At 36.5% G+C, this 16651-nt stretch overlaps 1 protein-coding gene across 2 annotated transcripts in view; it reads left to right on the forward strand.

The window, feature by feature from the left end:
- The window catches only part of NPAS3 (neuronal PAS domain protein 3), an 876091-nt gene that overhangs the window by 274470 nt on the left and 584970 nt on the right, over positions 1-16651 (forward strand). Inside the window, exons 3-4 of one of the 2 annotated variants that reach the window (XM_055088379.1) lie at positions 11650-11894; positions 12006-12056. In XM_055088379.1, coding sequence (XP_054944354.1) covers positions 11650-11894; positions 12006-12056 — 296 coding nt within the window. The remainder of the gene's footprint in view (positions 1-11649; positions 11895-12005; positions 12057-16651) is intronic. The other variant, XM_028495688.1, reaches the window with a different exon arrangement.

The following is a 16651-nucleotide window of genomic DNA, read 5'->3' on the forward strand; positions in this document are numbered from 1 at the left end:
CAGGCTCTGGACGCGCAGGCTCAGCGGCCATGGCTCACGGGCCCAGCCGCTCCGCGGCATGTGGGATCTTCCCAGACCGGGGCGCGAACCCGTGTCCCCTGCATCGGCAGGCGGACTCTCAACCACTGCGCCACCAGGGAAGCCCCTATGTTACCCTTATTTAACTTCATGTTTTAAACATGTATTTTATCCGTTGAAATATTACCTACCTTTATCATCCTGTTACATAGTTACATGTGGCTCAGAATAACTTACCTGTAGTTCCTCCAAGTCCGATTTTAATGAGAGGACTAAGCATCTCTCAAGGTTTTTCAAAAGAATGTAGGGTTTTGGAAGGACTTTGTTCCTGACTAAGTAATAGAAGCCTACAAAAAAACAGGCATTTCCTATGTTGTCCTGCTTTATAAAGTACCTCAGTGAGGTATTATGACTTCTCAGATTAATGAAAGGTTAAATAAAAATACATGTCTTTAAAAAAAAGTCAGTTAGATAGGGATAGGGTATACTGTCTCTTTAGATTGATGGACCTGTATTCTCAATTGTAGTGTTTCAAGAAAGCATGACCATTTCACTCATTTCTGTTAAAAATGCAGGCAGTTATAGTATAATGGCGTGTTCATTGATGTTAAGTAAAAGTGTGTGCTGTTTGCAGTGTTCACATGACCATAACTTTCATTTTTCATACTTAAAGATCTTCAAACTTGTCAAAGCATGCTTTCTCCTTTCCAACTTTCTCCTGTCAAGCTTGAAAGTTTTCAAAAGCTTTCTTCCACTTGGTTGTGCTTTCAAAAGTGTTTGAAATCACACTTAAAGAAAATTAAAGGAAAAAATGAATTTTCCCTCTAGGAAGGTCATTTGAATTTGAATTCCAAAGCGACTTAGTTTGGGACTTAGAGCAATTAACAGCAAACTTATCTACTCCAAATTGGAATGTGTTTATAAGCCTGAAAAAATAGGGGGTTTATCGGAAATTTTATTAATGAATTAATGTTTTCATAACAATTATGATGGAATTTATATGGGTGATTATAAATTATATAAAACTTTATCGGTAACTTAATGGTTGTATAAATATAATTGGGAGAAGGGGAATCACGAGGACGTTATTGCTCTAGAGGCAGTGCAGTGCGGTGGTGAGAAGGACATATTGGGGTCATCTTGCCAAGGTTCAGATTCTAGCTTCAGCTGTCATTGACCTTGGGCAAGTTACTTTCCCTCTCTGTGCTTTGGTCTTCTTATTTGTGAGATGGGAGGCAATAACATTTCCAGGGTGACCAACTGTTCTTCTTTGCCCAGGACCGTCCTGCTTTTAGCACTGAAAGTCTAGGATCCAGGGAAAGCCCTCCCTGAGACAAGAAAACTCCTAGTTTTGGGGGATGAGGGCAGAAAGTTAGAGGGAAGATATAAAACCCATTTAGTTGACCCCCAAAATAGAGGCTGAAAGCAACACTGTTTTAGGGTCAAATATAATCAGCGGAGATGATCTGCTTTTCATAGATGCTGTTACTTCCCCCCCCTCTTCTGATATTGGCAACCATGAATTAAATGGGATGATGCCTAAAACACTTAAACCCTGAAACTTAGTAGACATTCAAAGATGTTTGCTTTTATGATTATGGTGCTAAATAAGGTCAGTGCTTTTCTTTGACGGTACTGAATAATCTTAAAATGTAGAAACAACATGTACTTTCCTGTCATTGATATTATGAAAATTAGTACCATATAGTTCCTTGGAGTGATAGAAATCCATCAGTGGCCCTTTAGATGGTTAGTAAAATGTCCTGCGGTCACAGGGTGCCCACCATTCCTTCTCATTTTGCCTTTCAACAGAGATGCTCTGACCCTTTCAAATATTTAGCAGTAGACTTTCCTCTCAATGTGTGCTCACGACTTCTGTTACTGCTAATGGAAGTTACACATGTGTGCTCACCGGGATGAGAAAGCCTTTATCCCACGTCGGGCAAAGACCCGTGATCCTGAATCTCTTTCTAAACTTCAGACCTGAAGAGAGCAGTGCAGGGAATTGCTGCTTTCTTACTATATTAGCTTCTTCAATTTCTTTTTAATTGGAGCCTGCAACCCAGATTCTTGTAACTTCAGGGGGATGAACAATACAAATTAAGATCTGGGTGCTTTCCAGGAATGGCTCAGCTAAAAGAAAAATTTTTTTTTTCTTTTAATACAGTTGTGGCTATTCACAAATCACATGCAGTTGCCTAACGAGTCCATATTTGCTTCTGAGGTTTCACATTTGCAAACTACACTGCTGAGAAAGTAAGTGATGTGTTCACCCACCTCTGGTGTGAGCTGACTGATTTAATGTACACAACAGATAAATACTAGAATAGTCAAAATTCTAAACCGGTAGCACAGAACCTTCAAACACAAATATCTTACCCTTGTTCAGGACATTCATTTCTCCCCAAGAATTCTTTTTAAAATATAAGACTTCAATTTATGTTTAAGAACTAGTAAACTATAGCAGTTTGACAGCCATTCACACTTAATTCTGTGCATTAAACCAACAGCATTCTTTTCCACAAACATCCATTGTTAGGACAATGCACTCAGACAGAATTTATGAGAAATGGAATTATGTTACCAAGGAGATAGCATTTACTATAATGAAGAGTAGATCCTAGAAAATGGCCCCTTTTACAGCAGCTCAGAGCAGAGCCACAAAAGCAATTGATTGGTCTTGGCATTTAGTCTTATATCAGCTGTGTCATCCATAGCTTCAGGAGAGAGAACACTAATCTAAAGTGACATTTCTGTTCTGGCGGGCTTTTCTGCCCTGATGAAAGCAATTACTTCATTCCTAAATGATAATTTGCAGGAGTTTCAACCACTTTAATTGATAATTTTTTTTTGTTCTGAGTTCAATTGTGAAGTGATTAGCTGATTTGGTAAATAGAAATTTAAGGTGTGAAATATACAAGTTGCTTCAAGGTAAAGTGCTATTTATTGGGTGGAGAGAAATTACTTGATAAAGCTGCAAGATTTTTTTTCATTATTATGGAATTGCCAGTTGGATAGCTTAAAGTTCTGGGGGAAAATGAAGAACAAAACACTTTGATTCAGGAGGTTTTTGGCAGACACCAAAGCATACAATGAATAGTTTGGTCTTGCTGTGGTTCATTCAAGGGTTATTTGAATCAAGGTGAACATTGGTTGAAAAGGATTGTGCGGACCTCTCAGCTTTCTTTATTACTATTCTAATGACTCATTCTGGAATTAAATCCTCTTATTTAAAGTGTTAAGAATAAAAATGCTCATTGGCTAAAACCAATTAATTTAATTATTAAGTTCAAACATACACAAGGCATTTTCTGAAGATGAGGGAAGGCATTCAATTGAATGGCTTTAATTACTCTTTTGATCTATTTTACCACAAGTCAGAAATGGGTCATGATTATTCAATCAGAATATATCTTAGTTTAAACATTTTAAGGATGCATCTTGATTTTGATACTTCATTGAATGTTAGCAGTTGCAGATGTTTTTGACACTGGTTTTAAGCAATCAATTTCATGATATTTTCTTACATGGGGGAAAAATAATGGTCATTTCACATGTTAAATGAGAAAAATAAGGCAAGAATGAAGGTCAAACTGATTTAGCACATCAAGCAGTCTTTGTCAGCCAAGCTTAATATATCCTGAGTTTGTGGAGCAAATGAAATTTTGCTGCTATGTTACACTTTGCTTCCAAACAACCATTACAACTGGTTTTATATATTGTGTGAGCATCAGACCATCAAACAGTGCATCTTTACTGACATGTTGCTGCAGCGATGATCTACAGCAGCAATCTGCCATTTATATAAGGGCAAAATGTGCATCTATATTTAGTTGTGAAATTGGCCTATTATACTCTTGATGTTTACAGAGGCTAACATAAATTAATGATGACAGCTATGAGCAGTGCATTAGTTAAGCAGCAGAGTTCTTACCTTGAACTTGAAGGTTCCAGTTTTTACTTCCAGCATATCCTATACTGCTATCTTCACACATTCAAGGAAGGTTTCTGAAATTATTACCTTTTCTTGAAGAGCATTAAAAGACTTCAATTTGTGAATTATGTTGTACATAATCCTACCAGATAATAGTTGTTTATGTGTTTCTCAATTATATTACCTTGTAAGAATGCTGATATTTACAATCATGGGGAAAAAAATACCTCTGAAAGACTTTTATTCTTTGCAGTTGGCTGATTTGATTGACTTTGAACTCTATGTGATGTCAGTGTGTGGTGGGCTGTTTTACTGAAAGTAGCGAAGGAAGGGCAAGCAGTGCTTATAGAATCTTTACTGTAGTTTTTCCCTGGGAGGTCTCCTCATTCACCTCATGTCAGGGCAGGTGTAGGTACCGGAGTAACTATAGGTCTCACCGTTAACTATGACCAGAGATCTGACAAGTATGCAGGTGTTCAAAGCTTCATGAGTTAAAATGCTGCAGCCTTTGATGAATTTTTGATGGCTGCATTTTTAATACAGGTCGACCTTCTTCCTTTGAGGCTGCATGCCAGATTAATTGATAAATAGTAGAAGTCTGTAGTGCTGGGTTCTCCTAAGCAAAACAAGTAGGAAAATCCATTAAAAAACTGCCTGTCCGGCTCCTTAGAAGTACTTTAAAAAGGTAAAATTTAAAGTAGTTTTGACCCTACCTTTCCTTTCCCCTACAGTTAGACGAACAAAACCTGCCGTGTTCCTTTTTTTTTTTAAAAAGAAATAAATTTATTTATTTATTTTGGCTGCATTGGGTCTTTGTTGCTACGCACGGGCTTTTTCTCTAGTTGTGGCGAATGGGGGCTACTTTTCGTTGTGGTGCGTGGGCTTTTCATTGCAGTGGATTCTCTTGTTGTGGAGCACAGACTCTAGGTGCGTGGGCTTCAGTAGTTGTGGCTTGCGGGCTCTAGAGCACAGGCCCAGTAGTTGTGGCACAAGGGCTTAGTTGCTCCACGGCATGTGGGATCTCACCGGACCAGGGCTTGAACTCGTGTCCTCTGCATTGGCAGGCGGATTCTTAACCAATGCGCCACCAGGGAAGCTCTCCGTGTTCTTTTATAAGCTAGTTATTGTATTCTAAAAGTTTACATGAAGGTGTTAAAGCTGAGGCTTAGAGAGAGGATTTTTGTGTAAGAGAGTGTGGATCTGTCAGTAATGTCTATATAAGAAGCCATTCCACAAATATAATTATAAATTGTAAAAAAATAACTGATAGAAACATTTGATTAAGTTGACTTACTTCTGTTGTTTCTCTGTGACAGTTGTTACTTTTGCTCTGTTATATTCTGTAAATCTCCAGCTATATTGTTTCCGTAATCATGATTGCCATTTCTGTGAAGTAGGAAACCAAATAATCAATTTTGCAAACTAAATTTTACAAAAGACCATCCACAAAAGATAACTTACCTCTTTTAATTTAATGAGTCATCACATCCAAAATTATCTGTTTTTTCCACCATGGACAAGTGGCCCAATGAAAAATTGACACCTTTATCCATCTCTGTGGCAGCTTCAGAGAGATTACAAGTCCTGAGTCAATTTCATAATATTGGCTTTGTGATAGTGGCAGTAGCTTTTTTTTTTTTTTAAGTTTTTACCTTTTTTTCCTGTCTCATTGCTGGCTCAAGTAAAGTTTCCTGATTCAGCCTTGCCCCCGAGGCGGAGGCCAGAGCAGGAAATGCTGCTGCCCTTCCAAGTTTCTTCCCTGCTCCAGATGTTCTGGCTGAGCTCTCCATGGTCCTGGATTTGGGGCTTTGCCTGACGTTAAAGAGAACTTTCAGATTTGTGATGTTTTGGGAGATACTTTGAAAGATCTTCTTCCTGCTAGGAGTACACATATACTCTTTCTGACTAATAATTATCATTGCAATTTTCAAGTCTTCCATAGAAGCTTTCGCCATCTTCCTGAGTAACCCGTTCCCTTAACTACTGTTTGGATGTTCATTTTTCTATGTAAACAAAATTGCGTGTCTTACCATTGAATGCCACTTTTTTTCTACTTTAGGGAACAAAAAAATGGCCCCTTATTATTCTTAGTACAGGCAATCACTTATTTATAAACATTTAACCTTCCATTAATGAGACATATGTTTTATTTTTTATTTGAACAAGTTATTGAATATACCTGTGGTGTAAAACAGATAGACTATAGCCATAAGGAGGACCATAATGAAAAATCAATATCTCTGCAATCAAGTAGTTTTATTTCACTGAAGTACACAATGTGGTATATCAGAACCAGTGGATAGAAATCATATTGGTGAGAACAGAGTGTAAATTATAAATCGACCTTAAAGCATAGAACAGTCAGTGTGACCTGAGCTTAGGTTTTCATTTAACACATCTTATACAGTATTTCTGTGTTCCAGGCACCACTGTAAATATTTTACAAAAATTACCTCACTTAATTTCAGCAAGAACCTTATGAAGCAGATAGTATTATCATCCCATCTCACAGGTGAGAAAAACTGAGGCAAAAGAAGTTAAGTAAATTGCTCAAGTTTACATAATTCGTAAGTTATAGAGCCAGGATTTAAATACAGGCAGTCTGACTCTGCAATCCACACACTTAGCCTCTGCCTTCCGCTAGTGTGGAGGATATGCTGAGAGAGGCAGCAGACAGAACTTAAAGAAAGAATCGTGAGCTGAGAGAACACGGAAGGAGTTTCAGAAATCAGCAGTTTAGGGTTGTCACCAAGCAGAAGTCAGGCCTTTGATTTAATTTCTACTGTCACTGTATGGGAAATAAAATTTACTAAAAAATGAAGGTCACAAGTGGCAGTTTGAGAGGACAATGAGGAAAACAAATAAGTATTCAGAATTATAAAACTGTAACCAGAGTAAAAAAAAAAAAAAAAAAAAAAGGTGGTAGGAAAGAGGCTGCTGGTTAAAGAAAATTACAAAGAATTGTGGAGGAATAAGGTAATAATCAGGTGTGGTACTAGGATCAAAACAGTTGGGCTTTTGTCCCCAGGTAAGTTTTACAATTACTGTAATAATAGTTAATGCTTATATAACATTTACAACATGGCAGGCATTTAGCACTTTACATATATTAGCTCAATTACTCCTCTGAGCAATATTGTGATGTATGTACTAGTATAATGTCTATTTCCCAGATGAGGAAACTGAGGCCTAAAGAAGTTGAGACACCTATCCAAGGTAGCCCAGCTAGTAACTGTGTGATGATGTGAATAGTTACAGTCTGGCTACAGAGCCCCTACTCCTAACCCCTGTGCTTCCAAGAAAGTTTAAGGAAGGGTTGACTATATTTTAAGCATTCTTAAGTCTTTCCAACCTATTAAAATTCTTAGTTGTAAAACTCTACAGTAGAGTCTACTCTACTCTAGAGTAGACTCTACCACGTTTAGAGCTTACAAACTATCTTAACTGTTATCACATTATTGACCAGAGATGTATTAATACATCTTTTGTTACCCAAACGTTATTGACCAGAGATGTATCAATTTCACTTACATAACAAATTGCCGGCCACAGGCATTAGTTTCCACAAAAATCCCCCGGTTAATAATAAGTTAAAATTTAGACTTGTCCAAGGGGTTTACTTCTTTGTGGTCTACAATATACTAACATGAAATTATCATATGAGTCATTGCAGTGGTCCCAGGAGATTTGCCAAATACTCCTTGTTTGTCATTCTCATGATCTAAGATGATAAAATTGAGACTCAACTTAGTGACTTAGAATTATAAGTGGCCTACAGTGGCCAAAGTGGGTCTCATAACCCCTTCATTGGGACTCTTTCCGCAAAATATACAACTTGCCAAAGGAACTTAAAATAGATGGAAAGATTAAAAAAATCACTTTACATTTACAAGCACTGACTGCTAAATCTTCATTCTTAGTAAACTCTTTTTTGATTGCTTGTCAGCTATGCTTAAAGAAAGATATAACTATAGAATGTAAAAATTGTTTCAAAGTGTTGAACGGAAACATATATAAAATAATATTATTTTAACCAAGGTATTTCTTTAGGATAAGTTAATTCTAGCAACACCAATGGCAAAAAGAGGACAGAATCTAACTTTATAATCCTTATATGAGGAAATTCTATACATTAGATTATTATTTTTTTGGTTGGGTGCTGGGCCCCTTTTGAAAATCTGAAAATCATTTACCATCACCCCCAAAATATACACATATATACATAATTTTGCCTATGATTTTCAGATATGTGTGTGTGTATCTTTGGAAATAGTTGTTGATTTTGTTGCTGGTGGTGGTAATTATTAGTGAGGATGATACTGTCATCATCAAAGAGAGTTGAAATTTTGTTTTGTGGTGGGTTTTCTGTTATTCAGAGTCCAAGTGAAAGAACATTAAAGCAGTGGGAAGTTTGGACCCAAGGAGTATTTACTGTTTAATCGTATTTTAGGTGACAGAGATCAGGCCATAACATTCACTCACACACAGTCAATCCATTCTTTCTCTAGTATTTAGAAATGCAACCATAATGTTTTGGTTTAGAACAGAATGTATAAATGCAAATTTATTTTAGGTTTTAATGTAGTCCTTAATTCAATTTGAGAATTACTTGTAACTAGGCTCTATTTCACAAAAGCAGGCAAAAGATTAATCCACAATCTGTCATTGTCTTATGGACTTTAGCTTCATCTATTGTATCAGCATCTCCACAACCTTTATAATCCTTTAACTGTATTTTATTGCTCTTGCCCTCAAAACCAGTTACTACTTATTACAGACACAGTGCTATCATTCGGAAAGTCTTCTGTACTATGGTGTCAGCATAATGATGTGATGTGGGAGTCATGGAAACCCATTGTTATTAAGATTATAGCCAGGACGATTACTCCAGTAGGGTAACACAGTTGTGGGTTAGAGATTTTTTTAAAAAGGGGAGAAGTAGAGAAGAGAAAAACAATAAGGAGATAGTATGGGAACACATAAAGTAAGTGGTATTTTGGAAAAGTGTCAGAGCACAATGTTTAGGCAGGGCACCCCAAAGCCTTAGTGTCCACATATTCCCCTTCTTTGAGTAGACAAAAGAAGTCATCTCCCCTCTACCTCACCCCTGGAGCTCATTGGGCTGCTCCCTGTGACCTTGGGCTTTGCCTACCCTTAGGATTAGGTTTTTTTCCTTAGATTATTGACAAGCCTATGCAATGATATCAATTTCAGAATAACTGCCTAATCCTCTACTTGCTTCAGTTGAATAGAGAAATTCCTAGTGTGAATATTAGTAGTATTAATTAGATAACAAGTGAATCCATTTGTGATCACTAAGTGGCATGTGTAAGTAAAATTATATATAACGTCCATGTAAAACTTCTGGCAAAATTGGCCTCCCAAATTATTACCCAACTGCAAAATGAGTCCCTGCTCCATTATTGACCAAATGGCAGGTTCTGTTTGGCTCGCATGATTTTTAAAAACGCCAATTAGTTAACATAAAATGAACACATAACATAAAATTGGAAGTGCTATGTAAAAATTCAGATTTTGTTTTCTAGAAATAGCAACAGCAGAAATCTGGCAACACTAGGCATGCCGTCCCCCAAAGCAGCACACGCAAAGCTGAAACGGTGTGCGCTTTCCTTTGCCTGGGCTTTCACCCTCTACTTCTCCACAGGTGGCATCAGGCCTCTTTACTCATTGACATTCCCTGCCTTCACCCTGCAAGCCCTTGAGTTTGCAGCCCCTGCTCTAGAGCTCCATCATAGTCACTTACTGGACCAAAAAGAAAAGAAAAGAAAAGAAAAAAAAAAAAAAGTAAGTTCAGCCCACCTTCTGGAGTAGTATTTGATTACAAGAACACAAAAAGAGCAAAGCATTGAACTTGAACCACTGCACTCTACAAGTGGTAGAGAAAACATGTCAAATGACACAGTTCTTTTGGCACAGCTGACTTAAATGGTGTTAGATTACTTTAATTATATAGAGGGAGAGCTATGAATCATTGTTTTATTCTAAGATGTCGACCTGGATCCTGGTTATACTTATACTTTGTCAGATTGTAAGGCATCTCTTACTTTTATTTACATGATTTTCAACAAGCCACACTGAGCATTTAAAGAAGTGAATGGAGGCCAGCTAAAATTTTGGGAAATAAATGGCATAACATGTCTTTTCCTTATAAATTAGTGATGTTTCTGCTTATCACCAACATTAAGACAAAAGTTTGTCACCTGTGACTGCTTTGACTCTGAAAATGATAGTTCTGAGAAATACATTAGTTAGCTAATGTAGAATATTTTATTAATAGAGTGAACATGAAACCGGTAGGGGTATTAGCCCAGCAAGTGTTTGACCATAGCATTATGGCATTACTTAAATCACATAGATATTCAATAAGATACCTGGAATGTCTGCAGTGAAAACAGTGTTTCCACTATGAACAATATCAGATTTGGTCTAAGGTAATAGGGAATGTTATTGCTCATATTAAGAGATTGGAGCCACACTGCTGGACTCATTTTAATCTATTCCTCTGGTCTTGCTTCCTTCTTATTTCTCTTTCTTGGTATTTTGTAATGGGAAACCAGAATGCTAGATTCAAAGATTTAAAATGCCTTCAAAGTCCAATAAAATGGATACTTACAAATGATGTTAATAATACCTTGATACTATAAATATTGTCCAATTATTTATCATCACAGTCTGATTTTGAATTTATTTTTCATCAGACACAAAACGGAGCAGTTCAGAGTAGGTGCACTTCTCCTGTCAGATGCTCACATACAACTTCAGTTGTGCTAGATTCTGCCCTCAGCAATGTCAGCAAACTTCAAACAGAAATGTACATGAATAGTTAGAGGAAAATGCTGGATCCCACCTGTTGCCTCTTATGTGAAGTAATATGTCTATAATGTTTATAAATTTTAATAACCCATACAGGGCTTTGTCTTTCAACATTAAATTTATGTTATCTTAACGTTTGACTTTTCTGAGTGATATATTTTATTCTCTAGTATCTTAGAGAGTCTATCCATCTATGAATGTATGTTCATTAATAGAGAATTACAATATTCTCTTATCAATCAATTACCAGTGCATTTATATAGTTACATTGAAATCTTCATTTCCAATAAGATGTTTTCTTTATGTGACTGAAGGTCATGGTTCTTATTGAGGGCTGGAATCATATCAACATTTTATTTGTTAATTCTGTGAACAGTGTGTTTGTTTACCCTTTGTTTCTCAAGATGGTAACCGAAATAAATTTTTTCAAATGTGTCCTTCTGATGCTTTACAGTTCCATAGTGATAACCGTTAAATGAACAAAACCATTAGCTTAAGAATAGATATATAAATACAATCCCAATCTTTTAAATTGCTCATAGCTGATAACATCAAGCATCACCTGTAAACCTTATGTCTTAGAAACAATTAATATATCTCAGTGCATAGGTGATTGGAGGAAAAAACTTAACAAGCAAACTATTTTTACTCATTGCACTTGAGTTTATGGCATATAACCTAGAAGTAGAATTTATGGTTTTAGAGGTCATTGTCTGGAACTCCTTTTACTATGTCCCTGGAATTTTGAAGATGATTTTGGTAGATTTTTGCTGGGGGAAAAAAGAAGTAAAAAGAAAAGCAGTTTATGCTTGATGACAGAGTCACATGTTCTAAACAACACTTTTTCAATCCTTTGATTCCAGTTTACAAGCATTGAGAAAGGAGAAGTCCCGGGATGCTGCTCGCTCCCGCCGGGGAAAAGAAAACTTTGAGTTCTATGAATTGGCCAAGTTGTTGCCTCTTCCTGCAGCCATCACTAGCCAGCTTGACAAGGCCTCCATCATTCGACTTACAATTAGCTATCTGAAAATGAGAGACTTTGCTAACCAGGGGGACCCTCCATGGAACTTGCGAATGGAAGGCCCTCCACCTAACACGTCAGTAAAAGGTAAGGTTTCAGCCACTGTTCATCCTGGAATATGGTGGTCTGTAGGTGTCTCTAAGATGAAATGTTTACCATCATCCTTTCTTCTTTTCCTGCATATCAAATCCTTTAAAGGGATACAAATGTGGAAATCTGAACTCTGCATGAGAAAGACACCATGTGAAGGTGAAATAAACCTCTTCTATTTCTATTTTATTTTCAAAAAGTCTGTCAGCCTAAATATTCTATCACTATAGATAAGGTTTCAGGGAAATGAGAATGAAATGACTTAACATTAATATGCTTCTTGGGCTTAATTTATGTTATGCTAATACATGCAAATTATTATTAAGGGGTGGGGTATGAGAATATTTGTTAAAGGGTAGGGCTAATATTTTCTGGTTTTAGTTACGAAAGAGGATGGGAGCAAAGTACAACTATAGCAGGCATTTTGAGTAATGATTTCACTGACTAACAAAATGATCAATGTATGTATTAATGTTTCAACTCTTTATGCATATTGCATAAAATTTATAAATATAAACATGTATTTGTGCCCCCAATCATTGGTGCAGTTTCCCTTAAAACTTATTATTTAGAAATTTTAGGCCTTCTTCACTCTGATACTTAAGAGGGTTATTTTCTTGTGTGTTCTTGAAACGCCTAATAATTGATGAGATTTTAAACATATGAATATGCATACCTATGTTTATTGATGTACATGTGGTGTTGGCCATTGATTTTCTGTCTTGAAAATGTATCATTCAAGGCATGGGACAGGATCTGCTGGGTTTTGTGCTTTAACCTTGTATCTAGGCCCTTGATGAGCATGGAATAAAATTGGACATTTGGTGGAATTGTAGGCAGCCTCCTCTGGGGGAGGAATTAGATTCTTTAGTTGTGTGATTACACCTTGACAATGACTTATGAAGTCCCTGTACTCTTGGCTGTTGTAGGGAAGGGTACTAGGGGGGAGCTATAACCTATTATAGGATTCAAATTAAAACGAAGGGTCAAAAGTGTGACTGTTGACAATTCTGTGCTAAGAGGTATAAGCATATGTATGTATGTACCTGTGTGAATCTGTTTGTATCTTTGCTCTTGTTACTTAGAGATTGTGTTTCTTAGGCTTATTAGAGAAGGAAAATTAGAATTCAAATTGTAACAGGTTTTTTCTCTAGAGCAGGGGTTGGCGAACATTTTATGTAAAGGCCATATAGTAAGTATTTTAGTTTTGGGGGAGTACTCAACTCTGCCATTGTAGCATGAAATCAACCATAGACAGCATGTAAACAACAGGGTATGGCTGTGTTCTAATAAAACTGTACTTACAAAGCAGGCAGCTGCCACCAGATTTGGCCCACAAGCCAGAGTTCTCAGACTCCTGCTCTAAGTATAAGAATGACATTTGAAGGTTGAGAAGAACATACAACAGAGATAGCTCTCAAGGGCAGGGTGTAAGTATAAGGTAGCACAGGACAAATAAACCAAGGCACATTCATGCTGTTCTTTTACAGCCCTTCTGCCCTTAAGAATGTTGATGTCAACTTGGTAATACACCAGTCCATGTTGCAGCTGCTAAAGTAGTGGTGAATTTTCCCAAGCTAAAGATGTGAATATAACCCTAGTAAATACTTAAGAGTTTATTCAGTAGGTTGTCTTTGTGTTTATTCCAGATCATGTAAGATGAATGGATAAATACAGCAGGTTAGAAATCACACAACATGCAAAATATATTCTTAATCTTATTCTTCAATTTGAAATACATTGAGGGACTAGACTTATATTAACTTTTTTAACATAATTATCTTTTATTTCCATCTTTTCTTTAAGAGAGTTGGCAGTTTATAGAAGGCTTCCTTGGTAGTGGCGGCTGCCAAAGTAGAAAAACCTAATGGTTCCATGATCTGTCTGTTCTTCTACGATGTGATAATTCTGCTTGCTTTTAGAATCATGGCCTTTTAGAGGTGCGCAATTATAGATACTATAGAACTAAGCCCTCATTTTACAGGTGAGGGAAATTATGTAGAAAGGGTTTACGGTTAAGTGTTAGAAGATCTAAAACTAGAATCCCGTTGTTCTGCTTTTCTGTCTAGGGTTCTTTCTATCAGATATCATTTCTGGCAATGATATTTGATTTCTATCACTATCATCAAAACATTCCAGGTGAGAATGCTCTCAGCTTTGGACTATGGCTAATAATTCATTTTTATTTTGTGACCTTCAGTCAACTCAACTCTGTAACTACTAATGATGAAGATGGATAAAAACAAGATAAAATTTGATCTCTGCCCATAAGGGTGTTTCAGTCTTTGGAGGAACATGGTGGTGTCAGGGAGAAAAATGTGGAGGTTGGGATGGATGTTTTGAAGCCTGGAAAGAGATACCAGATTTTATTACTTAAAAAATTTTATCCAGACTATGGCAGAGCATCCAATTTGGCACATGCGTATTCTATTAGGAAACTGATGATAGTCTACAACTGAAGACTATACTGTACTGAAGTATAGAGACTATACTGTTTACCTTGGCTCTCAAATGTTGCTAGGAATGCAATAGGCACTTTCTATAAGCTGGTTCTGCTGTACGATATATGTATTTTTTATTGCTTTGCTCTAGTTCTATAATGCAAACCTGCTACTCATTCTGATCAAACATTCATGAAACAACATCAAAAGAAATTCATTTTAATTTATTAAGGTCTTCTATGTTGTGCCCTTGAAGAAGTTCATATGGATAAACAAGCTTATATAAATAGCCTGCAGCATCATGTGAAGTGCAGTTCATAATCCAACAATAAAACGATAGACATTATGCTTCGTGCTTCTCCAAGCAGTCTATTGAATAAACCTAAAGGCATTTGGAAATTTATATGAAAAGTACTTATACGATGTAGGCAACATTTCTTTTTAATGTGATGAGTTGTTCACATTAATAATTAAATTTCAAAACTTAAATTTGTCCCAAACAACTATATAGAAATTTAATCATTTTAATTTACTGCTTCAGAAAGGTCCTTTATTCTGCCCTGTGTTCATTACATCTTTTCTTAAAGTCTATAAAGTTTGATGAGTTTGTTTTGTGATGCCAATTGTGTACAGATCATTACAAGTTATGCTTGCAGAAAGAACACTCGGGTGACAGTGTGTAATATGTCCTGAGTCAGTTACTTCATGGAAGTGATATGTTAAGCAATTGGAAGGCAACAGATAGTTTTTCCTATTATTTTAGAAATACCTCTATTGTTATAATACAGATCAAATCTACAATGAACGTTATGCATTATTCAAAAAATGACCAGGCATTCTCAGCAGTGTTTTAGCTAAATAACTGATGATTGTAACCTTTAAAGAAATCTCATTGTGGTGACTGTTGGTAAATTACTTCTCCATTCATAGTAATCTCTATTTAGAGGCTATCTAGAAACCATTATATCTTTTATTAATCTTAAAAGCAATGGCTGCTGATTTGACATTTGCTAAAACTAGATAAATTTTCTGTCTTTCTAATATCAATCACAGACTTCAGTCAATTGTTGCAGTATATCTGCTGCAACTCTATTAATCCAGGAATATTTACCACTGTAAGCATAAGTTTTATTTCACTTTAAACGCTGCAGCTTTTAAACAACAATTTGCCTATATGTGTGACAAGCCAGAATGCTACAATATGTAAAATACAAGACATTTTTAGCCTTTGGAAGGGAACAATTGAAAAATATGCAAGACAACTGGTGATTAAAATTGACTGAACATATTAGGGAAGAACTTCAGTATTTTCATGGAATTTCCTTTCACTATTTCAGGCAACTATTGTGACTTAATGTAGATGTTTCTGAGAGGAGAGGAGACTTGCAGGTCTTTATTTAAGCAACTTATAATCTATCTTTAGCCAAAGACCAGACTGTTACTTAAGCAATGATGTTTAATGGATTCATTTAAGTCCGTCATGTAGAGTAAATGAGGATAGGATATCCTTCAGAGTGACATTGAATTACTACTATAATGATTGTCTCCAAGATTCATATAGCATTTTATAAAATGGTTCTAGTTCCATAGAAGGTAGAGATTCCAAGACACTCTGAGTGATAGGTCTTCTTGGTTTAAGCAGCTCCAAGGTCTTCTTATTCCTGTTCTGGTGTTTTTACTGTGTGCTGACACACATTTACCTCTACCAAATGACATTCATGTTTGGAAGCAAGTGTCATATTCCTTGTTATTAAAAAAACATGTAAAATAGAAGTTGTTAGAATCAATACATGGCATGTATACCAGCCTGTGGTATTCTTTTTTTTTTTTTTTTTTTTTTATAACCACCAGTAAATGATAGAGCCCAGGGTGAACCCTTAGGTTGTGCAAAAGAGCTTCCTGTAAGGCTAGGAAAGTAGGAGAGAAGATGGAAACTTGCTGCTTGCTTGGTTCCTATTCTTAACTCCATCATCCTCAGTAGACTGAGGGCCTGACTCCCTGCTCTAGTCTCTAGTTTCATTTGCCCCAACCCACAGTCAGTGGTGGCATGAAATGGAAATAAAACCATCCAAAAGCTGAGCTGACAATGTTCATTCCTGCCTATTTTGGTAGCAAGTGCTAAGTTTTACTAGTATATGAAAATATGTGATATAATTTCCTTTTCTTAGATATGCTTCCAGGAAGGCTCTTTAATTACACGTTATTATCCTTTAATATCTTTTTTTTTTTTTTTTTGCGGTACGTGGGCCTCTCACTGTTGCGGCCTCTCCCGTTGCGGAGCGCAGGCTCCGGGCGCGCAGGCCCAGCGGCCAT

Source organism: Physeter macrocephalus, chromosome 11, assembly GCF_002837175.3.
Source record: "Physeter macrocephalus isolate SW-GA chromosome 11, ASM283717v5, whole genome shotgun sequence".
Classification (NCBI taxonomy): Eukaryota; Metazoa; Chordata; class Mammalia; order Artiodactyla; family Physeteridae; genus Physeter; species Physeter macrocephalus.